Source organism: Fragaria vesca, linkage group LG2 (genome assembly GCF_000184155.1).
Source record: "Fragaria vesca subsp. vesca linkage group LG2, FraVesHawaii_1.0, whole genome shotgun sequence".
NCBI lineage: Eukaryota > Viridiplantae > Streptophyta > Magnoliopsida > Rosales > Rosaceae > Fragaria > Fragaria vesca.
Window position 1 is genome coordinate 8,311,995 of NC_020492.1, and position 25,345 is coordinate 8,337,339.

Consider the following 25,345-nt stretch of genomic DNA (forward strand, 5'->3'; position numbering starts at 1 on the left):
AAAATCGCAAACTAAATAGTGAAGCTGCTTGTCATACGGCACACCACATATTCCATGTCTCCCATCAAAAGATTTATGTTACTATCAAATTCTAACGAATGTAGGAATCACAAAAAGAGTAAATATAACATAGACAAAGCAAGCATTGAGTTGTGGTGTTGAGCTTCCCAACTGACATAAGCAAAACACAAAACAGGACCAGAACCGTCACAAATGCCGACCTGATGATCTAGAGGAAAGCATCCTTCTCGAGCAACTTAAGTACATCGTTTTGGTTGTTGAGCTTGGCGACGTCAATGGGGGTCTTCCCATCCATGTTTGCAAGTGTGCTGCAGATACAAGAACAAAGCTTTGAAAACTAAGTATAGCTAAGTGGGTTAAGAATCAAATTTTACATGAACAAATTAGGATATTTTGAACTTTCAGAGAAAAAATGTTGGCTTACACAGCTGCGCCGTTTTCCAATAGAAGGGCCACACATTCCTTCCTGCCATAACCAGCTGCATAATGAAGTGCAGTGTTTTTATTCTTATCCAAGGCATCCACTTTTGCTCCAGCCTCTAGAAGCACCTGAGCACACTTTGCCTGAAATGAAATGATATCTATTTAAAACCTCCATCATAAAATGATAACAAGCATTGGCATAACAAGTATTGGCATGCAGAATCAAGAAAGTCAAATGAGAGGAAAGCTTAACTTCTAGAAAATATCATACCTCGCCATAGCCGCAAGCAAAATGCAATGCTGTCCTTCCTTCTGAATCTTCCTCATCTTTGTCAGCACCAGCAGCTAGCGCATTTTTCAAACCCTGATTAACGAAGTAAAAATTAACACTATATATTTCCTAACTTGGCTGAAACATATAACCAAATATAAATATCTAAGTGAAAATTGATACTCGTGCAAGGATACTAAAATGCTTGACCAAAAACGAAAGCTTGGCTGCTTGGGGGAAATACACAAGTTTTGAACTAAACTTTACAAGTAAAAAAGAGATATTGAAGGGGACAGAGGCAGATGATGCAGTCCGGTGTTATACCTCCACATCACCAACACTAGCAGTGTGATGAACTATGGGTTCATCCTCAGCTCCAGCATCTTCTGCTTCTTCAGGTGACCAGGGCTTATCCCCTGAAACTTCAGAAGGTGCTCCATCAGGCCCAACTGCAAGACCCATTGCTTCTCCCAACTTCTGTAAAACATCTTTATCATTCCAGTATCTGCACAGCAGTATTCCATCATTTAGTTAAACCAAAGTTAAGAAATGCCCAAAACCCATGTGAAGAAGAAAAATGTTGTAGTTAAAAACCATCATCCTGTAGGAAGTCTAGCATTCTAACCTCATCATGGCAGCAGGACCCCCAGTCTCTATCTCTTCTAAAATAGGCTTCAAAGAAGGATCTTCTTTAATGCGTGCCATACGCTCCTCAAGCTGATCTTTGTTTGATGGATTCGTGAAACTCTCAAGCATTGAATTCATGGATGGATCCTGTGGTAGGAAGATTAATAAGATTTAAGAAACTCTTCCTTGTGCAACACTAAGAAAAATACAAGTATAGTTTTGATTGCTTAAAGACCACCAATACCTGCATCAAAGCACTACCAAGGCGCTCAGCCATGTTCATAAACTGAGGATTCTGCATAACCTGTTGCATGGTGGAATAGTATTGTTGACTATCAAACTGAGGGACACCCTCATCAGCTGGGGCACCTTGAAAAGTTTTCTGAAGTTGCTCTGCCATCTGGGTGAATGAGGGGTCTTTCGCTATCTGTTCAGCTAGTTCCTTGATACTTGGATCCTGTCATTTAAGACATTTGTGAGCAAAAAAAACATAAGATAGAACTTCAGCACTCGAGCACGGATTGTTAAAGAGGAAGTGAAAACGCCTTAAATATCTAAGAGTTCCAGTAGTAAAGGAAAAAACAAAAGAGTGGAAGAGGTAAGAGCACTTCATTTATTAAAGAATTTTCCACCTCTTGTGAATTTTCATAATATACCAAAATCCAATACTAACATGAACATCAAAACATGAATAATTGAAAATCTTATAACTTAGCCCTGCCTAACAAGTTCATTGCAGTAATTGGAAAACAGGATCACTTATTGAGTCAACATTTCACCTAACATCTAGCTCACGTCCATTACTAAAGAGAATCTAAGATTTTGTGAATTGGATAACATCATACATATTTCTCCATGAGAATTAGTCAGAGAATGGACACGTGGATCAAGGAAAAAATGAGATCTCCATGAAGTATAAAATGCCTGAACATTAGTTCATTAAATTGTTTTTTTATTGTAAGAGAAACTATAACTTCCGTTACACCATATAACTCATTGTTTCCTTTTATGCTCAAGTCGTTAAAACGGTTTGCCCCTTCTTTCTAAACCTAACATATGAATAAAACTTAAAGTATTCAAAAGATGTAACATACATTCAGCAAGCCAGTCATGGCCGAGAAATCAAAAGGATTGGGACCAGCGCCTCCAGCTTCCGGGAACGGAAAAGGCATTCCTCCTGCTCCTGCTGGAAACGGGAACCCTCCCGGCGCTGCTTGTGGTGCCGGCGACTCCCCAGAAGATGTCTCAGATTTGGAAGTCTTCTCTTCCTTGGGAACTGTCTTTGCATCTGTTTGAAACATAAAATGAACATCAGAACAGCAACTTCAAAACTTTATATGGTATAAAAAGATCAGTACATAGCGTCCAATTCCAATAAGAAGATAATCAAACAAGTAAAGACACGACAACAGTTATCCAAATAGCCATCGATCCAACTTCACCCCAAATACAGCCAAAACCAATCAATTCGAAACCAAATCAATTCACAAAATTGCCTCCACTTGGATACAATCACACAATAGTAAGCATTCGTTGATCAAAACTAGTAACTCCAAGCAAATTGAACACTAAACACTAAAAATTCTCTCTTCCAACCCTAACCTAATCCCAATCCTTCACCAGAAACACTATGTTCTACATCGATCAATCCAATTCAATTCAATTCAATTCAATTCAAACAAAAGATGGAATAACTAATCAAATGAATACAGAAGATACAGAAGAAACGCAGAAGTCAAAAGCGTACCAGCAGGCGAATCCTTCTGAGCAGAAGCCATAGTATCACCTGAATCGAAGCACAAACAGAGTCAAAATCACAATCACAATCAAATCAAGGATCAAAAACCTAACAAGAATGCACGAAACAAAGGAGCGAATTGAAACCTGCGTCTGATTCGATTGAAGAAGAAGCAGAGAGAGAACCTTGGGAGCACGCAACAGCGAACAGTGAGAGAGAGAGAGAGAGAGAAGAGATAGATGCTGGGCTTCGCTGGAGTTGAATCAGAACTCTATTGGAGTTGTAGGGAGTGACGATATATATAAAAATCATATAAGAAAAAAAGAGAAGGGGTTTTATCTAATCTAGGGGAAGGCTCTCAATCTCACCACCGATCTTTCTGAACCACTCAGTGGGCCACCTCAATCCTCATCCTATTCCCCAATGAATGGCTCTTTGTCCATTCCCCCGTTTTGCTCTCTCTTGGGCTCATTGGGCCAGCATTTGGGTAATCTCATCATCAACTTCTTGTCCAAGAATTCGTTTTTTTCTTAGTGAACAAGTTACTAGTCCTCGTCTAAGAATGGCACCGAGGAAGAAAGGTATCCTTGCTCTTTGGTAGCAAAAGGTGGAAAAGGTATACTTGTTGGAAAAACAAAGAGCTGTACACCACTTCAAATGGTCATTACCGTCTTACTTAACATAGGGTGATTCATATCGCTTTATAGGTAAAATAGACAAACTACGTAGTAGGATTAAGGTTTGGTCGTTTCAATAAAGCGAGATGGAGACCCTAATTTGGACCCTCGTCATCGAGCTCATGATAGTAAAGAACGCAGAGCCATAGTTGAACAATCCAACCTAGGTTGAGAGCGTTAAAGCTTTCCTTACGAACCTGAAAATAAACATTAATGAAAATACATAAGAGCTACATTCTAGGTGTGGTAAGGTTAGTTGAGCGGCCTAAAATGTGACACTCTCACGAGTTTATGGCTAGTAAGTCTTCAAGTTTATGCGAATACGGTAGGTGATTAGTGTGAATTTGTATGACATGGGGTGATTGGAGGCCCAAGGTTCATGTACCCTGCAAAAAAGGGTTTGTTTTCGAAATCCAAAGACTAAACTACAAATGTCACAAGCCAAAATCAAGGGTAAAACTTGCAAGATTTTGATATTTGGTTACCAAAATAAAACTTCTGAAATACTAAAGGGGTCAGAATGTAAAACATTTCCTCCCTATATATATTTGGCTCTAATAACTTTGTCATCATCTGACTTCTGAGTTTGATATGCCAAACCGGGCATCCCTGATGATGCACGATCAAGACTAACGAATATCCCAAAGACAAGACAGTTTCTCAACATTTACATCGTCAATGGGATCCAACAACTCCATTTGATCGTGAATGAGTGAGGATGTCCCAACCCGCTCCTGAGGTGTCCTACAGGTAATTCCTAATCCCATTCCTCTGAATCCGATTCTCATTTTCTTTCTTCTCCCGATTTGAATCCTACATGATTTAGGTAAAGTTCAATGCCAATTCCTCAACATTACTGAATAATGGGTATACTTGAGCTTTCATCTCAATTGGGTCACTGTGTGTTTACCAGAACATGATCTTACTGGTGAAAGTTGACCATTGCCTAAAACATGCATTGTTGGTCATCTTTTTACTTGTTTTTTGGTGATTGATACTGAAATTACAGCTCTCTGATTGTTGAATCCCCATGAATATTGGGTCTTGTGGATTATGTTTCTGTTGTGTGCTTGAAACTGGAATTTACAATAGTTTTATTTTTATGCAGAAATTGATTTATCTTTTGAATCCCTTATTACAGTTGTGGGTCTTGTGGATACCCTTTGCATTTGTCATCTGCAAATCGTATTGCCTCTGGTTCTGGGATAGGCTCTGATTATCAGAAATCTGTCAAGAAAGGTTTTATTTCCTTCGATTCGGTTGATCTTAGTCGCTTCACGCAGGTTGATGAGGTAAATTGTTTTCCTGTCTCTTGGGGTCAGCGTTCAAAGACTAAGCTCCTTTGCCGCAAATGTGGAGTTCATATTGGTTATGGATATGGAGACTCATCTGTTCTTTGTGGTTTTGACTCTCCCACCTTGTCTACTTCAGCTTATAGGAAGTTCTCTGTGAAAATTCGAGCTTTACAGCCATCTGAAGAGTGCTAAAATGCTGCAACAAACTGCTTGTAATTCTAGTACTATTGCTCTTACTTCCATTATGGACTTGCCTGATGATTGCCTCTTCTTTATTTTCCAACGCCTTGATTCTTGCTCTGACCGTGAATCCTTTGGCTTGACTTGCCATCGCTGTCTTCGTATTCAAAATCTTAGCCGCCGGTCCTTGCAGTTTCAGTGTTCATTTACGCAACTGGACATTTCCTCATTATCACATTCCAGCATTACCATTAACAGTTCCCATGTCCATAGGCTGCTTACTCGCTTTCAGCATTTGCACTCATTGTCCCTATCTGGTTGCACACACGTACCTGATTCAAGCTTGAGCCATTTGGCAAGCTATGGTTCAAAGTTGCACACACTTCGCCTGGATTGCTGTTTTGGTATTACTGATAATGGGTTGTCTGTGGTAGCAACTAGTTGCCCCTCATTACAAGTCATCAGCCTTTATCGCTGCCAAATTACTGATTCTGGGCTAGAAAGTTTGTCTAAATCTTGCTCAATATTGAAGGATGTGAATCTCTTGTACTGCCATGCTATTTCTGACTCTGGGTTAAGAGCTCTTTCACAGAGGTGTCGTCAGCTTCAGGCAGTTAAGATATCAAATTGTAAGGGAGCCGCTGGTATTGGCTTTCAAGGTTGTTCTTCAACTTTAGCTTATGTAGAAGCTGAATCTTGCAAGCTTGACCCAGAGGGCATTTCGGGAATCGTCAGCGGAGGTGGGATTGAATATTTAAACCTATCTGGTTTGATTTGGTGTAAAGGTGGAACTGGTTTGGGAATAATTGGAAGAGGGTTTGCTCTGAGGCTTAAGATTCTTAACCTCCGGATGTGTAGAACCGTTGGTGATGAGTCTATTGTAGCAATTGCAGAAGGTTGTCCACTACTTGAAGAATGGAACTTAGCACTGTGTCATGAGGTTAGGATAGTTGGATGGTCTTCTATTGGGGCGAACTGCCAAAAGTTGGAAAAACTTCATGTGAATCGGTGTCGCAATCTATGTGATCATGGTTTGGAGGCTTTGCGAAATGGTTGCAAGCAGCTCTCTATTCTGTACATGAACGGTTGTGTTAAGGTTACCCCTACAGCAGTAGAGTTGTTCAAATGTTATAGGGGTGATGTTACCATCAAGGTAGAAGAAAGAATGTGTATAGGGCCTATGTGGTCATTAAGATGATTATGCGTGATTTATTGGACATGAAAATGTCAACCAGATGCTTCAGATTTAATATGCTTGGAGCTTGGAGCTTGGACATGAGACTCGGAGCTAGTGCTTTGGAGGACGATCAATGATTTTTAATTTTCTGATACTGATATTGATGAAAGCAACAAGAGGCTCTTTGGTTTAGTGAATAGTTTTTTTTGTTTCTTTGTACTTCCATTTTCATGATTTATCTGATATTGATGAAATCAATAAGAGGCTGTTTCGTCTAGTGAATAGTTTGTTTTGTTTCTTTGTACTTCCATTTTCATGGGTTATCTGCTTCCTACCCGTCCCCATAAATCATCTGATTCTCGTAATGAAATCCAAAAGCTATAATAACACAAGACACAATGTCAAGAGAACTCAGTTCAATTGTAATAGATATATGCTATATCATTATTTGCTGAAAATAATACAAGGAATTACTTAGAATAGATGTTTATTTGCTGAATCACGAGATACTGAAAATAACACCACTTATTGAGTCTGCTTCATAGTGCAGATCATTTTGTGGTTCGCAGTGCTGATACTACTCAAGATGAACTGGTACTCTCTTCTGTACTATCATCTGGAAACACTGCCTCATACAGTTTATTCCTCCAGAAGTCGATCTCTTTTCTCATTTCTTCATTCATGGCTGCCAGAGAAATATAAAAAGAATTAGTACGTTCATTATGGAAAATTCTTTATCAACTGTATGCAGGGTTTCGCAACACCATTACCATCTTGCCGTTTGATTTTCTCCAGCAAATTGTGATGGATTGTTTTCAATTCTGTGTTTATATCTTGAAGCACAGATTCCTCCTTCTGCACAATAAACACTCATCATGATTAACATCAATTCAGTTGCGGAGTAATAAGATTCGATGTCGATATACCTCGACAGCAGCTAGCTTGTACACTTGAGCTGCACGTTGAACTAGCAATCGTTCTCTCCTCTGTCTAAGCTCTACACATAAAGAAAATTTGTGTTCAGTTTACCAGTACTACCAAAATAGTTCAAAAAAGAATGCATTAAAGAAAATTTGGTTTTCATACGGGCGATTTGCCTAGCCAGTACATCGCTTGGAGAATTTGGGTCAGCCATATTGCTATCTGCTTCTTCTGCTGAAAGAACTCAAAGAACAATTACAAGATATAGACATTTTAATTTCATTTTAGTTGCAACAATTTAAATTGGAAAAGACAATTGATTACTTCTCCATTATCTTCGTATCTGGAATTACTACACATATCCATCTTTTGGTTTAAAAAGATGGCAACAGTAGATTTCATCATGTTTTTCAAAACTACACATAGAAGGTTAGAAACAGTAGATTTCACAAATAATTTCCTCTTTGCCCAAAAAAAGAATCTCAGATTTGACATTCATACTTATGAGTTGTGACATTTATGGTGCAATTATTTCAATTGACCAGTAAGTCACGGCTCACTCACTAACTATGAATGTCACACGTACGTGATTTCGTTTCAACCATATACTATATGTAAAGTATTAATATATATGTCCGTGATTTCGTTTCAACCATATACTATATGTAGAGTGTTATATATCTATATAAGTGATTTGGTTTCAACCATATACCACAACCTATCATGTTGTGGTACTAACATAAGATTTCTTGCATTTTTGTTAGTCTGCCCTACCACCACGTAGTAACGGACATCCCTATGCTCCCCTACCTAAGAATTTTTAAAAGAAAAGATTACTTGTCGACCAAAACATAAACTTCTACTGAAATAACCCTCAATCATTAAAGAACTCAAGAAATTTTAAATGTAAATGGATAAAACTGTAAATTACAAAAAGAAAAACAAGAGATAAAAACAAAATAGAGAATGCAAACTATCTAGTACTAACTAGAATATTAACTAGAAGAAAGTTCATCCATTGTGTTTACAATACTACAATCTACAAACAGTCCATGAATAAATATTGGACTTGAAAGAAAAGATCAAATATGACGAAAATATCATGTCAATTCAAAACTTTATTGCAAATGCAACCTATTGACTACTTACATGGTCACAAAGCTAGGAGGTAGGGGATTGCAGAACAAGACGAGGTTCAATTCACTACTGAAACCTCAATGCTATTTTTCTCTGATGCGATTGAAATGCAATTTCTAGCTTGTATTTATAGCTCATTTGACACCTTATGTGACACTCTCGTATTGATTTTTCTAGGACATTGTTCTTTTACGATTAATTACGTATATATGATGTGTACATTATTAGGTCCAGAAAACAAGTGTGTCATGTACAGTACATATATATTTTCCTTTTCAAATACGTTTTTAGATGGAATGAAATATCATAGAAGAAATGAGCAGTCCTACTTTGTTCTTGAAGAAGTTCATGCACTATACTGGATTCAGCTCTCGTATTCAGTTTTATCCAATTGATTGTATAATTTTGCATTCCTAGTATATATATCATTATATAATAAGTCGTGATAAAAAGAATCATAATTAACATAATTAAAGAAGGTCAAACCAGATTCCATGTAAGGACAAATTTATTTTGTTTTCTGATCAAGCTAGCCACAATTTTTAATCATTGATGAGTTCTATAGGTACAATGTCTCTTTGATAATATTGTTGAAACTATGGTCAAACGTGTCTGTTGTTATTATTCAAGATGTGTTCTATGAGGATCGTATCGAGCTTTCTCCAAGGCTTGTTTTAATTCCTCGCCGACTACCCGTTGTTCTATGTAATCTATAATTAATATAAATCAGGCATGGGCCTGGCCGAGTTTAAAACCATGTTTCAAAAATAAACATTGCGGCGCAAAGTTGCAGACTACATCCAACTTTTATTTAGAAAAATCCGAAAATAGACAATATTGCGTAAAAACCTCTTTGTTTTTGGGGACAAAAAAAAATGTCTTTGTCTTTTAGATAAGCAATATGCAGGAGACCGATGAGAGTAGAGTTTCAATTGGGAAAAAAAATTATTTGTGTTATCCATTGCGGCGCAAAGTTACTCATGAACAAACAAGATTGACAAGACACTTGCTTGAGTGGAACTCTTATCCAAGTTCGAGTCCCAACATTCACAAAGCCCTTGTTGGTTGTGTATTGGGTACATAGGACATGCAAGACCCATACGACGTTGGTAATCATCGAAAAAGTCTGTCGAATGCCTAAAAGTCTGTCAAATGCCACCTTGGGTCAACGAGGTCTTACTGCTCTCATGTGAAAATCAACTTGGACCTAGATGAGTGGGCTTTCTACGGATCGCATGTGGTTGATAAAGTTCATGGGTTGGTGTGATGCCTTCCTCGGATCCAAATAGAACCATTCTAGTTACACCTCTCAATTTGCTTTGTATATCTTCATTAATTTTTGTACAAATTTATTTCCGGTTTTACCCTCTAATATTATTTTCACTTTAGTTTTACCGTGTTCTTTCTTGAGGAACAAAACCTCCTCCTTTTTTCAGAAGAAAAACTTCTTTTTCTTTTCAAAAATAACAGTCTCTTCCTCCTCCTCCCACTTCTCTGTTGATGGCGTCCGGGTCACCAAGCTCCTCCTCTCCCTTTCATCCTCCTCCCGCTATTATGAGCTCTTCTGATATCTAATTTTTGTTATCAATTCCATTTCTTTATGGTGAATAACAAGCAAAATTGATCACCTTTTCAACTTGATTCTTGTTAAGCCCAACCTCTATGTATCTAGCAATGATTTTCATAAACTAAAATTGTTGGCTTGATTCTGAGATTGAATACAGGTTTTTGTCTTTTTTTTCTTCTATGATATTGGTTCCTCAATGCTTGTGTGCTCAATTTTTTTTTTCTTCTTGATGGACTTTCTTGCAGGAAATCAAAAATTTATTTGGTAGACAATGGATTCCCTGTTCATGTGGATGAAAGAATAAGGATGCTAGTTTTCAAATAATGTCAAAACAAAAGAGTGAGTACAGCACAAGAACACAACAGTTATTTTCTAAACCACAATTTTAACTCGAGAAAAACAGCAGTAACAACCAAGATAGCCAGAGCGACTCCATATCCAGCATTCCATCCCTTTCCTTCTTCTCCCAAATGGATCCCGTAGAATATATTTGCTACTGCAAGAATAATCAGAAGCCTTCCCACGCTTTGATGGTACCAATTCCAGTATTTTCGTGCTTTCGACACCTTATCTGGTCGAGCCAAAAATGCCATCACCTACATATTTGTCAGACTCTCAGTAATCAGGATATCATTTATCATATAGATATCGAATCATGTCCGGAAGTGCATTTTGTTACCAAACAGCATACGAGATTAATAGAACATGTCAAGTTATGCTTGTGTGCAAGTGAAAACAAAGAGTAATGACAAACCTGCAGACATCCAAGCACAAGAATGAAGATACCAAGAGCTTTGTGGGTGGAGACATCAGCACTAATCTTATTGTCTAAGACAAATCCACAAATGACACCTATTATTCCGAAAACAAATGCGAATGATTGGATGCCAATATGAAGGTAAAACCAAAGAGGTTCATAGGACTTTAAGTGACGAGCAACTATTACTCCAATTATCATCAGAATGCCCCATCCAAGAATATTCAGTACTCCATGGCTCCTTCTTAATCTCGTATATGGACTCCCAGTGCTCGATGTAGTTTGACCTGTTTCATCATCAAACAAAGAATAGTCATCTTCTGAAAGAAGATCTTAGTTTTGATCTTCATTGTTTGATTCCAATTAAGCCAGTGAGGTGCATCCAACTAATATCGAACAAGAAGAAAGCCAAGGGACTCTAGAAATACTGCAGCCACCCTCAAAAATAAAGCTTGATGATCAACATCACCTATACACAACCTTCAAATCAAAATGCAAGCTAAGTGATTAAAACACATCCTTCTAGATGCAGAAATGATATGAATTCCATTAGTTGTCATATCACAATCACCTTAAAGTATAGGACTATGTGTTACCTATGCATCCATTTGTCACTTGGTTTTCTTACCAACTTCAATCCAACAATTCCTTATCTCCCTTTATAGTTTATACTAATAAGAAAATGAAGAGCTAAAACAGTAATCACATTATATGAGGTGGACTGACCTGTAATGTAATTTATGGAGGTGGCGACCTTGTCAAAGTGCTCGGTCAACCTGTAGTTAGGTGCTACAGGAAGCAACCCAGTTGGGCCAACTGAGTATATGAGCTTGGTTTGTGGTTGGTCAGTCACCAACTGGAACCCCATGTATACTGTAGCAGACTGAGTTGTGATGAAGGAGTAATTGGTAAGAACTAGGTTCCCTTTGTCAAGCTCCACAAGGCTTGGTGAAGTCCCACGTAAGTAGTAACGCCTAATTACTCCTCCTTCTGTTGGGGACATCCACCCCACAATGGCACTGGAGCCAACCATCTGGCCATTGCTTGAGAACCCCATTGCTATGTAGGAATCTGCTGCAGGTGCTGAGAGAACAAAGGTCCATGTTCCTGGTGTGGTCTCTGAGTACTGCAAAAATTTATGTTTTCATATAGCACCTTGATCATGATTATATCATCTATATGTAACTGGAACAAAAGGAAATGTTCTCTTGCCACATAATCTGGCTAGTTATGTTGTCGAAATATTAATCAGGATTCGTAAACAGTTTTACAACATAAACTGTCTCCGAGAGAATGAATATACTTATGAATCAAGGAAGAGATGTGGCTGGTGACTTACTCTGAGGATGTAACTATGAGCGTCCCAAACAGCACGGCAGTGAAGGGAAGCTGCATCAAAGGGCAGAGTGACACTCTGGAGGTTTAGAGTTGAGCTGCAGGAATCTGTTTGTGAATTCACTATGGCTGACAAGCCAAATATGGTGATGGTGATGGTGATGAGAACTATGAAGGGAGAGTTTCCTTTCATCTCTCTCTTCCTCTTTTCTGCCTATTTCTCTCTTTCTGCCTTTGTTTCTTGGTGGTGGGCTAAAGCAGGCCAAGTAGTGGGTGATCATTTCAAATTTATCAATATATGTCACCTAGGCGAAGTTGACAATGATCATCATACAGAATAAAATACTTCAAACTGTTGCAATCAATAAGTTATACCTTGTGCACTGATAACCCAATGACAATACACAAGAATACATTATTAGGTAAGCATCATGAGCAAGGCTGTCATCCTGATATGAATATTACATCTCAAGAAGCCAAGTGGAGATTTGTGACATAATGAAGAATGAGTTCAAAGCTTATGATAACATATGCCAATATTGAATTCACAGTTCAAGGTAATAACCAGATGGTGAATCTCATCTAACATTGACATTAACATTTTCCTAGACCTGATCAGCAAGACTTTGTTTCCTATTCAAATATATGCTTGATATTAGTTCTGGTAGATAGGATCTACAAGCAGGAAGCATAGGAGTTGAACCAAGATAATTGGATAAGCCATCACGCTATGATGTTGATCTGGTATATCATTAGAAACTAGAACCAAGATAAGTCATCAAGCATGCTGATCTGGTCAATTTGTTGAGACCAACTTGTGTCTCACCCTTTTCTTATCTGTGTAATTATGGAATGATTCCATGCTAGGAATACAACAGTGAAGTAGAAAGCAAGACTATATGGGCGGCTGAACGACCTCCACAGAAGACATCTAACAATGAACTTCATATAACAGAATTCAAAGAAACCAGTGTTCTATTCCTGAATACTATTTTGTAGCTTATGAAATTATGCAAGCATTTGCATTTCCCAGCTTTTATTTTTGGAACTGAATTTACATAACATTTTAAGAGTACAGATGACGAAGTAGAGCCAATCTTAATAAGAGGAATGCTCAGCAAATTCCATTTTTAGAATCTGAATATACACAACATTTTGATCATACTGGTAGAGACTAAAAAGTTAGTGACATTGCTTAAGGAACACATTTGAACTGAATTGGGCAATTTACAACCTGTCCACCCACCAAGACCTCAGAGAACATCCTCTGGCACCCATGAAACCTCACTTTCCACATTGCCTTCCACTGAACATAAAGAAAGAGTAAATCACCCTGAACTTGAATATACAAACAATGAAACTAAAAAGTTCCACTATAATAGGATAAAATCAATTATCGACAGCATTCCAACTTCCATGTCTTTATCAACCAACAACAAAACCCAATGCTGTTGAGACCAACACTATGATAGCGACAAAAGAATAGACTGGAAAGAGGTATAATGACTTCAGAAAGTAAAATGGAGGGCCAGCCATGAATCTAGGCTTTTTAACAGATAGGTTCCAATTTAACAGATTTGTTTAAGAGGTCTAATAAAATCGAGAAAACTTGTTGAACAAATGTAGGGTTCACAATGTTTCACACACTATAGGTATGTACGAATTGCCTGGACACACAATCAGAGAACTTTCATATGGTTAGACTTCAGCGGTGTTAAAAGAACAGGCAGCTCATAAAAGAAAGACAGAAGGAAAGATAAGAGACCTAAAGCACAAATACTTTTACCATATTTAAATTTAGGATGCAAAAGACTAATGACAGACCTGAACTGTACAATAAAGCTACAATCAGATAATTACATTGTAAGAAACTTTACCCAGTGATGCATATGCTGGTATGCTGATATAATTGGGACATGAGCTACTAGAATACAACATGTCATTTGAACTGCTAGATGCACCGGCACAATCCCGAGGCTGCAATAATACCAATCAGTTAATTACATAAGAAAATCACTGCACAACATAGATATAATCCAAAGTGGGACGCAGAATTCTTCAGTGCCTATCTCAGATATTCTCAATCATCCAACAAGTTGCTATTTTTTTCTTTCAATTTTTTCAGGAAATGGACTAATTCAATCAATGAAATTCCAGCCACAAAGGCCTCAGATCAGAGACACTGACAACCCATGAACGACAGTTTGATTCCTCAATCTACAAGTGTAGAAACACTTTGATCTTCTACTATATTATAAAGGATATAAGATTGATTCTGTACGAGTGTCTAACCTTGAAATCCTTGTAGAAGCAAAGATGAAGTTCCTCCACAGCACCATTTCTGCAGACCAACTTTGGGGTTGCATGGAAAGCGTTCTGAATGGCAGAAACAATGCCTCCAAGAGGATATTTTTCAGTATTAGAAGGTACATATCCTGCTTCATTCAGGACTGCCTGCACAAAGGGTAACAAAACTACCATTAAATATCAATACATAAATTCGCTAATACCAAACATGAACAAAATGACATATATGCATGAAAAACCAATTCTTACAGTAGCAGTTTGAGATGTATACCCTAAAAACATAACGGAACTGCATAACGAGAGCCAAACAATCAAGGAAACAATGACCTCAAAACAAGAGGAAGCACAAAATTTACTAATAACTTTTTATCAAAACGAACAATTACAGATCATCATAAGAACATGTGTATGTATGTTTCTATATTCTCCATGAATTGCAATTGCAAACATGACAAAGGATTGTGGAAACACTTAAATTAAGTGAACATCTCACTAACAAATGTCCCTTGTTTTCAATAGAAGTCTATCAACCAGAAAATGGCAACTGATAATATATCCATAATCTTGCAATTCAAAGAAGAGGTGTTATTACTACAACTGCCAAAGAAAAAACTGATTCTGTTCACTGAGCCAAACTTCCCCCACATTCATATTGGGTGTCTGCTTTTCTTATATTGAAGTGTGCAATCAGCATGCAAAATAACTAAACAGAAGCCACTGTATCAGAAATAGTAGAGATATAATTAAGCTCACAAATCACACATGGATGACAAGTAATCAGACCGTTCTAGTACCTTAATAAAGAAGCAACAAAGGAGATTCTAACAACTTGCTATCAATATTTCAACATGTTATGAGCATAACCAGCTCAGAATTGATGTACAAATTTCAGTATCTGAAACTTACTGTGACATTGTATTTAAAATACACATTCAGGGTTGTCAAAAAGTAGTTGTATTCATCTCCTGTTACTGGAGCTGAGCAAGTCCCGTGCTTCTCTGCAGGTATTAATGAAAAATGAGCAAGATAAATGCAGGAACCAAACTCATCATGCAATGCATTTCCAAGAGAAAATGCTTTTTCAAAGAAGCAGCGATTGAGCTGCCATAATGATTGCATTGGTCTAAATTCAAAACAATTGTTGGTAAAACCAAATAAGTGTCTATTCATAACAAGTGATGATGAGCAAGAGATGTAGATGATTACCCCACTGTCATTGTAATATCACCCAATCCAGTAATCATGGAAACACCAGAACGAAGAAGAGTTAGACCTCGGTTAGGGTCATCAAAAATATCAAGAACAAAATAAGTCAAAATCTGAGGACCACCTCATGACCCCAAAATGATCCTTTTCCACCATGGCAAGATGATGGTTTACCACAACTCAATGATGGCCAATATTTCTCCAAGGGGTCGAGCAATGTTGAGATCTACAAATATGAAAAGATAGAGTGGTGAGATTTAGGCACAAATGCTACTATTAACTATTAAGTAAGGGGCAAAAAGTTGTAACTGCTGAAGCATGTTAATTGTTAAGATGCTTCTTGCACTAAAGAAAAGTGAACTGAGGTGCCTAAGTCCCTTGTCAGAGATGATACCAAATGAGCATGGGTTACAATTCATCAATCTGTAAGGATTTTTCTTATATATCTAAAGCAAAAGAATAATGTGCATTCAAAACAAGAACACAGACCTCTTTCTCATCAAAAGTCTTCCTTGTGCAACAGGCAGGCCAGCTTCCATCATTGTAGTCAGGCCACAATCCATCTGCCACAACACATATGGAAACCAGTTAAGCCTATGCCCATCACTTATGCATAGAATATCCCACCAATCAACGACTTTGATCATAAGTCCAACACAACTCCGAAACCCTCCTCCCTTGCTATTAAGATGAGATTCCAAGACACTTACTGACCATTTCCCAATATGTCATTTAATTAAATATAAATAAATAAACACACTACATCTCTGAAAAACCCAGAAAACCCAGAACAAATACTGCATTCTCAAAATTTCCAAGAACAGACATTTAGATTCTAACATAGACATAACTTTAAGTCAAGAACCAATCAAGTAAAGTTTTTTCATCATTAAAATACTTCAAAACATATAAAAGCATTAAAGCAGCTCTATACTTACGGATTGTGAACACAGTCGGAGAATTTGAGCTGGGGAATAAGAAGCAAACAAACAAACCACATCAAACAACCAAACCCAATCCGTAAACAGCCATACACAATGAAACAAAAGCATCAGAAGACTAACCCACGGCAGCAGGCGTTGTTGGGGCAGCAATATTGGGTGCGTTTACAGTAAGTCCCAGGCCATTGCAGGGCCAAGTTATAATAATCAAACTCTCTCTGCTTTGGCCTCCCTATTCCAATTCCAAATTGTTTGGCTTCGATCACACACAGCGAAGCAGCTACTAGTATCAATGCAAGTACAGAAGTGGAGGAGGCCAGTTTAGCAGAGAGAAAAGCCATTGAGATGAGCCCTGTGGAATCGCGGAAGGGTCTGGTGTGGGTGTTATAGGGGAGGATCAGGGGGGTATATTCGGGATTGCGTGTTTTGGGAGGACAAGGAAACCAGGACAGGCACGCCAAACTTTCTTCTCAATTATTGGCGAGGCCAACGTATCTATCCGTCGTTTGATGGCAGTAACTAACTAACGACACGTTAACTGCAACTCGGTCTTTTCTTTGTTCTTTTGACTCGTCTCTGCACTTCACCTTTGTTTCGGGGTATCTGTTTGAATTAGGGTTGTACTTGCACAAGTTTTGGGTTAAATCTCGAACTGTCTTTAGTCTTTACCTCCTCTCATATAGATCCGCTACTTATATGAATTATTGTCAGTCAGTCAGTCTTAGTTTTTAGTTTTTGACATTATGTGTAGATACATCATGGTGTAGTGAATAAAGATCTTCCGCGTTCACATTACTTCATACAACTTCAACTCTTAGTAAGGTCGTTAGTGACTAGTTTTGATTTTAGCTTGGTTGTTAGGGATCCATTCATCCATCTAGTCCCCAGTTTTCAGTAGGGCTGCGTGTGGATCAGATATGTTTTTTTTAAAAAAAATAGGATTCGTGATCCGAACCGTTTAATTTTTTTAGATCGGATTTGCATTTTTAAATACATAATATGAACGGATTCGGATCCAAAAAAACCGGTTTGGATCTCGGTTTTTTGTTTGGATCTGTAAAGCCTGGAATTTGAGACATATTTCTATGAAAGCAAATACATGTTTTCAAGATTCCAAGTTTTCAAAAGTTCAAACCAACTTAGACACAAAATAACATTAAACATTAAGCAATATTATTACTAAGAGAGGGTACCTAAATTCAGAAACTAAGAGAAGAACGAAATTGCTAAGCTTACCTCTTGGATAACGCAATTGCAGACGAACTAGAGAAGAAAGGGTCGAGAAGCGAGAGACTAAGAGAGATGACTAGGCGAGAGATTGGGGGTCGAAGCCTCAAAGTTTTGTGTTTTATCTTTCAGACCTTTTCTTTCCCTAAGAATCTAACGCCTAAAATAGATTTAGTTTACTCCAACGGTTATTCAGATTTTTGCATTATTTTTTTAATTTTCAGGATCCGATCTGAACCCAAACTTTGTTAAACGGATCGGATCCATCAAAATGTGTTTTTTTTTCCATAATCAAGATCCGATTCAGATCGGATTAGATCGATTTGACTTGGATCCGGACCAAACATGCAGCCCTAATTTGAAGTTTCAAACACAATATGCTGCTCGACTTTGCCCCCTTTTTTGAAGGTTCAAATCATCAATTTTTTTAGTTACTACTTGCAGTTAACTTGTATTAATATGTCCTCACAATAGTAGCAAAGACGATGGTCATATGAGAGTGACAAATATATCTCATAAATGATGTAATTTTTTTGTTTACTTTGTTTCATAATTAAACTAATTAAAACTTTCTAATCATGAGCTCTCCTTTGAACATCAATAGATAAACAATGTATTACATGTTTCAATACTTTATAACAATTTGAATCAGAATAATTCAAAGCCACTAAATATCTAATAAACCGTGACCAATACCTTATCTCTGCAAAATAAGACACAAATATCACAATGATTTCATGTTCGAATCAAGTAACAAAAAAATCTACTCCAAACATGTTCCCAATCATATGGTCTTAACTAGTACAAGCACACACTCGATGCATGATGTTCTTCTCACAAATTCTCCCTTTCCCAATTTCAACAATAAAAAGCCAAACCTCACAAAAGAGGGAAGAAAATCTCTGTCTATGATTGGGAGAGGTCGGAGTACAAAAACGGCACACGCACACCTTTTGATCTTTTGAGGGACTTGTTTAGCTTCACTCTCATTCTCTCTCTCCCTATATAAATATAGAAACCCAACCTCACTCGCACTCCCCAAATAAGGAAGGGACAGAGAGAGATAGAAAAGAGACTTGAAACCCCAAAATAAAAATAAAACCCTAAATCCCCAAAACCAGAGAGACAGTGAAGAACCTCTCCAAACTCGTAACCCTAGTTTAGATTTCGTTTACATTACACCATATATATATATATAGATATATATACACGCATCCTCCCACGGCCAGTGTTTTGCTTTTTCTTCTTTGAATTGTTTCTTTCTCTCGCTCTCTTCCTCGAACCTTCTCGATCCGTCGGAGGCATAAAGCTTCTCACTTTCCGACTCCTCTGTGCCCTAATTTGAGGTTCAGTGACCGGAAGCCCCAAACCGGACGGGGTGGGCAGTTTCGTAAATTGGCTCAATTGGGAGGTCAAATTCGCGCGCGGTGCTATTGAGCATTGGGTTCGTGAAGCTCAATCAGTCCAATTGGGGTTTCGGGTTTCTGAATTGGCAGCTGCTTTGAGCTTTTGGGCTCACCAGACCAGTAAGCAAGAGGAGGAGGGAGGAAGAAAGAGTTGGATTTACTAATTTGTCCTCCCTGATCTGGTGTTGTACCAGTTGAAGACCGATTCGGGATTCATGTCAGAGGTTTGTGCTTCCTTTCTGAAGCTTCTCTTTGATTGAAAATTTTGAAACTTTGGCTTGTTATGTTCATGTTCTTCTTTTAAAAATCAAATCTTGTTAAGATAGATTGAATGCTTGCTGTTTGTTGTGTTGTGGAATGTTTGTTTTCGGTACGTTCAGAAAGGTTTTAGATTCATAACCTAGCTTTGGTGGAAGTAGAGTTTTAGGGATAGGGAAAGCAAGTACAAAGAGGACAGAGATTTTTTTTTGGGGAAGAATTAACTATCTTGAAAGAAATCATTGTTATTGGATATGGAATTGTGAGCTCATTAGATATTCAGTTGCTTGCGCTAGTCCGATTAGAATGGTAGCCAGTAGTTATTACTGCTAGAGTTAATCTAAAAGCTTAAGGGAATAATCTAAGTTCTTTCGTTAAACCCTGCTATAGCCTTGCTCAAGTTGTTATGTGGTCAGAGGTTCGGTCCAATGAAAAGCTCATGAGGCAGTTAGTACTGTTGCCTTAGGAGACAAGAAGGTGTTTAACATGTAGTTTTGGATTCCTACGGATGTGGGTGGAGATGATAAAAAGGAAGGAATAGACTATTCCTAATCCTTGTTGGTGTAAAGATCCTGAAATTTTTAGTTGGTTTATGGAGAAGGGAAGACATAATTAGGAATTAGTTTCCTAATCTGTGAAGAACTCTGATATCCTTGTGTCTATTTAAGGAGGGTTCTGCTCTTGTTTTTTGCACAGAGACAGAGCAAACTGTATTTTTTTTTTCTTGGAGAAAGAGGGTGAGTAAGGGCAAACAGGGACAGAGAGGAAAAGATTATAATATAGATTCCTTGTTTTCTTGTTCTTCCTGGTTGTTCATAAAGTCTGTTAGAGGCTTGGTAAGATTCTGTACCATAAGAACTACAGTGGAAGACTGTTTTCTCCCCAATAGACGTAATTTGCCGAACCACATTATATTTTTGTACTTTTCTATGTGATCCTGTGCCTAATTTGTTATGCATGATATCCCATTAAAGGGGAACACTAACTGACGCTGTGAAAGCAAGCCATTGATTATTCATTGTACAGGTTCTGTTGCTGGCACAGGAAGCTTAGTTTTATGTCATTGGCTTGCTTTTTAACTGTATAGTTTATTCTAGAGGGTGTTATTTTATAAAAGATTGCTCATGTAAAATTTTGTTTCCTACCAAGGTGACATAACATAGGTAGTCTCCAAAAACTTGAAGTAATAGGTCTCGAATCAAATGATGTCTATCTGATCACTAAGCCAGTTGAACAACTAATTCTGCCACTGCAATTTTGACTAATTTGCGTGTATAGTTAGTGGAATAAATAGTTCAATATCCTTTTATTGGTTTGCTGTTCATTTGTCATTACTTTCCATTTATTGTTTTAGTTCTTTGTGATATCGCAGTTGATAACTGGTCACCATTTCATGAGACATTGACCCATGGATCCTGAAGGAGCAAAGTTTGGAAGAGGTAGAATGCTTTTATATTCTCCAAATATGGTGGTGTCTCATTACAGTTTTCTTACATTTACATTTGCCAATTGATTCTTCTTTTTGTCATTACATATAGGACAAATAGCTTGAACTACTCTTAGACACGTCGTCTGTTCATGTATGACAGTACTGTCAGGCACCCAATGAATAAAAAAAATTCCTCCCATCTTTTTTTTTCCAAAAGATTTTATATATCTAAGATATTAAATTTTTTAGAAAAGCTCTGAAAAGTTTATATTAAAAGTTTATAAGCTAATTTATCTAACCGAGAAAGCTACTCTGGGATGCATATTTTCGTACTGTTAAGATTTCTTGTTTAATGTCATGTGATGAAATGTCTGATGGATTTAGGACCAAGAGAGCTGACTGGTGCCGTAGATCTCATAACTCACTACAAATTGCATGCACACCATGAGTTTTTCTGCAAGCGTTCGCTTCCTGTATCAATTTCAGACACACACTATATCTACAATGTGGTGGGAGACACAGAAATCAGGAAAGGAGAGGGAATGCAATTGGATCAACTTATTCAGAGTACATATTCCAGGGATACTAAACCTCGGATACAGCCTTTTGATCTAGATAGTCTCAGAGAGGCCTTCCAATTTAAAGAGACTGCTCCTGTTGATTTACCAGCTGTGAGACCTTTACTTTCCTGTGTTAAGAGTTTTCAGGCTTTTGTACTTGTAGTAGACAATCTTATGTACTTTTTTTTTTCTTTACCTTTTTAAAAAATTACAGTTCCGAGTCATCAAATTTGATATATTTTTTGTCTTCTACAGGCAGATAAGGGGACTCCAACTATTGCCGGGAAATCAAAGAGTGGGTCTAAAGATAAGGAGAGGAAACACAAAAAGCACAGAGACAAAGACAGAGACAAAGACAAGGAAAAGGAGAAAGAGCATAAGAAGCACAAACACCGTCATAAAGATCGAAGTAAAGATAAAGAAAAGGAGAAGAAAAAGGATAAACATGATTCGGGCGGTGAGCCCTCAAAGAAACATGAAAAGGTTGGCAATTTATACTCTCAGCTACATTACTTTTCTCGAGCTAGCTTGGTAATCCTTTAAAATAAAACAGGAAATAAATGGGACATGAAATTCTCCAAGTAGCTCTGTTATGATCTATATTGATCTGTGATCCTGGACACTGAGTTGTAGTTTCAACTGCTCCTTTTGTGGCCCCATATAATTACTGCTCTGCTTGGTGATAAATGAAGTAATAAATGGGCCCCATGCTGTTTATGTAGCCAATAGTGGTTTATTATTCTTTTGACCAAGGGATGGGTGGATTTTTCAAATTCTTTTTACTTTCAATAGTTGTCTATTAAAAATATTTGATGTTTAAACTTTTGAGTCTGTTTTCTGTCTTTGACTCTTACTAGCACTTTCTGTTGATAAATTGGGTTCTCTACTACTCTTCAATAGGGTAGATTATTACTAATATTATCTTTGGTCAAAGTATTTGAAGTGATTTACATGAGTTATGCTACTTTTGTATAATTCCAGAAAAGGAAACATGATGGAGATGAAGATCTTCCTGATGTTCAGAGACACAAAAAAAGTAAGGTAATGTAAACATGAAACTTTTTCTCAGAATTAGTATCTACATCCTGTTGGTATGCATGATATGCCCCTCTTAAACAAGGTGTCTGATTCTCACTATTGTTTTCAGCATAAGAGCTCAAAACTAGATGAAGTTGGTGTGATCAAGGTAGCTGGCTGAGTGTTGGAATGTTTTAGTTAATTTGTTTTCTTCAAATGGTTGTCGTTCATAGTTTGGAGGGGCCTTTCATCTGATATTGTTTTTCTTAAGGTACACACCTTACATTTCCTGTAATATTGAAATTAGCATTTCCTGTATTTTGAAAAAAAAAAATTATTTTTCACTGAAGCCGTTATACAAAGTGGTTCTACAATTTTTAACTTATTCCCAGTTTCCTGCACATTGCATGTGTCTTTAGATTACTGAGATGGGTTGGTCAATTGCAGTGGGAGGGAAAATAATTGATTTTGAGTAGCCATTGGTATCATTTAGGAATGTTATTCTAAGTTCTTCAAGGACTTATAAAACATCTAATTATGTATTGGTCTCATGCTCATTGGGTGGGTGAAAAGAGATGTGTAGTGTGTGTATTCGGTTAGGGAAGATTTGGTGTGTGTGTGTGTGTGTTGTTCATCATGCGGGAGAAAATACATTCATTTTTCCATACACATCAATTCGGGGACCGGCACGTGATTAGGCTTATAAAGTACTTTTGTAGGCTCCTCTAATTCTGGAACACCATCACTTGATGTATTACAATATTCCTTCTGACACTTGTCAGTCATTATATGTTCTAGTTTCTTTCAAGCACCTTTTCTGCTTATAATACTAACTTTTGCTCATAACTATTACCTTACAAATACCATAAACCTCGGTTTTCTTTTTTTGACAACTTTTCTTCTTTTGTAGCCTTAATAGTTGGATTCCCGTGATCACTTGGCTTGAGGTTTGGGTACATGATTCTTTTGGTTTATGTGCAGAATAACTAGGAACTGACTAAAGATTGTGAAGAAGGTGAATTCACCTGCTGAGAAATATGTGGATTGAAGGTAAAATGTACTGAAAATGAACTCCTCTGTAGTATAACAATGATCTAATATGGCCACTGGTAATTCGGAAAAAAAAAAAGAAAAAGGAACACTCTGATCTGTTTTCAAGTGAGATTGGATATCATTGCATGTCCACAATATTATGATCCTTTTTGGATTTTCAGCAAGAATAGAGTTTATGATATTTGTTGCAGCTTCCAGATGTAGGGAAAATAGGTTTAGGAAGAGATTGTTTATATTGATCCGTGTTCCTATTCGTTGTTCAATGGCAAGAACCAACAATCAATCCACACAAGGATCTGGTTCAGTTAGAAGTTTAATATACTTGTGTTAGAGAGGAAGTAATGGTAGGTTTACAGGAGAATCATTTTTCTTGCTGGTTCATCTATAGGCGTGAGATGCGTGACTATCTGTTCGTTTTTTTAATGTCAACTTCTGTCAGAATTGTACTGTCATTAAGTAAACAGCAGTTCATCATTTAATACCAGCGCTGCCCCCATACACCAACATGTCAACTCTTGAAGTGTTGAAGCTAGCCTTCTGTAATTAATTAGAGAAACCATTCCTGTGAAAGTCCAGTTTTACTCCCTATTCAAAAAATAAAATAAATGTCCAGTTTTACTAGAACCTCCATTACAGAGAGGAGCCTCCCTGGCTGTGTGAGGGGAAAGGAAGAGAAAGTAGGGTTAAGTTCTGATGAAGTGGGATAATGTGAACAGGTTGAAAGAACCTAGAAATGACTGATCAAGACAGATTATGAAGCTTAATGATATGAACTCTGAATCACCATGTAATTCAAGCTAATCTAGAACTGACAGAGCAGTCACCTAAGCTTAAATCTTGTAGACTGTGTTGCCATTCCCTGTACATATGGTCTCACATATTTATTTAAATATGCCAAAAGAATTCCGGCAGATGACTAAGATGAGGTATATGTTATTGTTTTCAAGTGGTTTCTAGTCTAAGCAAGAGTTGGTTTTCTTCCCAACTGAAGGAAGAAAAGGAGTTTGGATAACTTGCAGACCTTAGAGAATTGCATGCTTATTAGTACCAATTGTAATCCATTGGCTGAGGATGTAGGATGTGGATTACTCTATGACCCTGAGTCCTTCAAGTTGAAATCATGACTTCATTTCCCTTCGTATTCTCATGTTTTGAACCCTTCCTATGTTGATTATTATATCTAGCAGTGATTTACTTTTTTCCCGACTACCAGTCTGTTGGAAAAAAATTTGTAATCTGACAATTCCTTTTTACCAATGTTTGCTGATCATTACAGTACTCCAATCAACATTCTAAACATCAAAAATGAAAATTTGAAGCACTAAAATTTTAAATTTCCATCGCAACCAACTAGCGAACCTTGAGTTGTAATGATATTTTTCTCTTGGGCCTAATCCCTAGATGCTTAGGAGTGGGCATGCGCATTTGTGCTGGTTGAAAGAAAGTAATTTTATCTTTACTTCTTGAGGGAGTCAGGGAGACTTGAGAATTCTCATGCAAATGCAATGAAGAGAAAAGGATGAGTTGCCGATGGAACCGATCGACAAGCTTCTGATACGTCAATTTTTGGCGACTTCCTTGGGACGTTACTTTTCAAGATAGAGTATGCTAGTTTTTTTCGATAATAGTGTAATCTAGTTAGGAGGAAAGTAGAGCAGTAGTGGAGTAATGTGAAATTGGTTTTATCTTGAAATCAGTTTATTTCTGAATCAATAATTCTAGTCTGTGTATCACTTTGGGTATAAATAATAATTTCCCTAGAGGTTCCGATTATAACGAGGATTTAGTGTGGACTTGAACCGTTGAATGATGACA

At 37.4% G+C, this 25,345-nt stretch overlaps 5 protein-coding genes across 5 annotated transcripts; 2 read left to right on the plus strand and 3 right to left on the minus strand.

Annotated features, from left to right (window-relative positions):
- Positions 1 to 28: 28 nt before the first annotated feature.
- Positions 29 to 3,440, minus strand: LOC101312501 (ankyrin repeat domain-containing protein 2-like). Its single transcript, XM_004290054.1, has 9 exons — positions 3,231 to 3,440; positions 3,090 to 3,128; positions 2,437 to 2,630; positions 1,587 to 1,799; positions 1,341 to 1,489; positions 1,040 to 1,220; positions 716 to 808; positions 446 to 585; positions 29 to 329 (listed from the first exon to the last, which is right to left on the minus strand). Exons 2-9 carry the CDS (start codon positions 3,118 to 3,120, stop codon positions 230 to 232), a joined length of 1,101 nt encoding a protein of 366 aa, XP_004290102.1. The 5' UTR covers positions 3,121 to 3,128; positions 3,231 to 3,440; the 3' UTR covers positions 29 to 229.
- Positions 3,441 to 4,977: 1,537 nt separating this feature from the next.
- On the plus strand, positions 4,978 to 6,506 carry LOC101312786 (F-box/LRR-repeat protein 12-like). The gene is made up of 2 exons (XM_004290055.1): positions 4,978 to 5,049; positions 5,189 to 6,506. Exon 2 carries the CDS (start codon positions 5,246 to 5,248, stop codon positions 6,428 to 6,430), a length of 1,185 nt encoding a protein of 394 aa, XP_004290103.1. The 5' UTR covers positions 4,978 to 5,049; positions 5,189 to 5,245; the 3' UTR covers positions 6,431 to 6,506.
- Positions 6,507 to 10,286: 3,780 nt separating this feature from the next.
- On the minus strand, positions 10,287 to 12,644 carry LOC101313077 (putative ferric-chelate reductase 1-like). The gene is made up of 4 exons (XM_004290056.1): positions 12,131 to 12,644; positions 11,518 to 11,917; positions 10,789 to 11,078; positions 10,287 to 10,630 (listed from the first exon to the last, which is right to left on the minus strand). The coding sequence occupies exons 1-4, from the start codon at positions 12,317 to 12,319 to the stop codon at positions 10,400 to 10,402; spliced, it is 1,110 nt and encodes a 369-aa protein (XP_004290104.1). The 5' UTR covers positions 12,320 to 12,644; the 3' UTR covers positions 10,287 to 10,399.
- Positions 12,645 to 13,080: 436 nt separating this feature from the next.
- Positions 13,081 to 16,939, minus strand: LOC101313370 (ribonuclease 2-like). Its single transcript, XM_004290057.1, has 9 exons — positions 16,704 to 16,939; positions 16,578 to 16,606; positions 16,129 to 16,202; positions 15,764 to 15,865; positions 15,640 to 15,643; positions 15,340 to 15,431; positions 14,419 to 14,580; positions 14,004 to 14,103; positions 13,081 to 13,432 (listed from the first exon to the last, which is right to left on the minus strand). Exons 1-9 carry the CDS (start codon positions 16,919 to 16,921, stop codon positions 13,380 to 13,382), a joined length of 834 nt encoding a protein of 277 aa, XP_004290105.1. The 5' UTR covers positions 16,922 to 16,939; the 3' UTR covers positions 13,081 to 13,379.
- A 1,930-nt stretch (positions 16,940 to 18,869) lies between these two features.
- Positions 18,870 to 22,961, plus strand: LOC101313660 (mediator of RNA polymerase II transcription subunit 19a-like). Its single transcript, XM_004290058.1, has 6 exons — positions 18,870 to 19,437; positions 20,844 to 20,910; positions 21,285 to 21,571; positions 21,716 to 21,943; positions 22,442 to 22,501; positions 22,608 to 22,961. Exons 2-6 carry the CDS (start codon positions 20,880 to 20,882, stop codon positions 22,656 to 22,658), a joined length of 657 nt encoding a protein of 218 aa, XP_004290106.1. The 5' UTR covers positions 18,870 to 19,437; positions 20,844 to 20,879; the 3' UTR covers positions 22,659 to 22,961.
- The last annotated feature ends 2,384 nt before the right edge of the window (positions 22,962 to 25,345 follow it).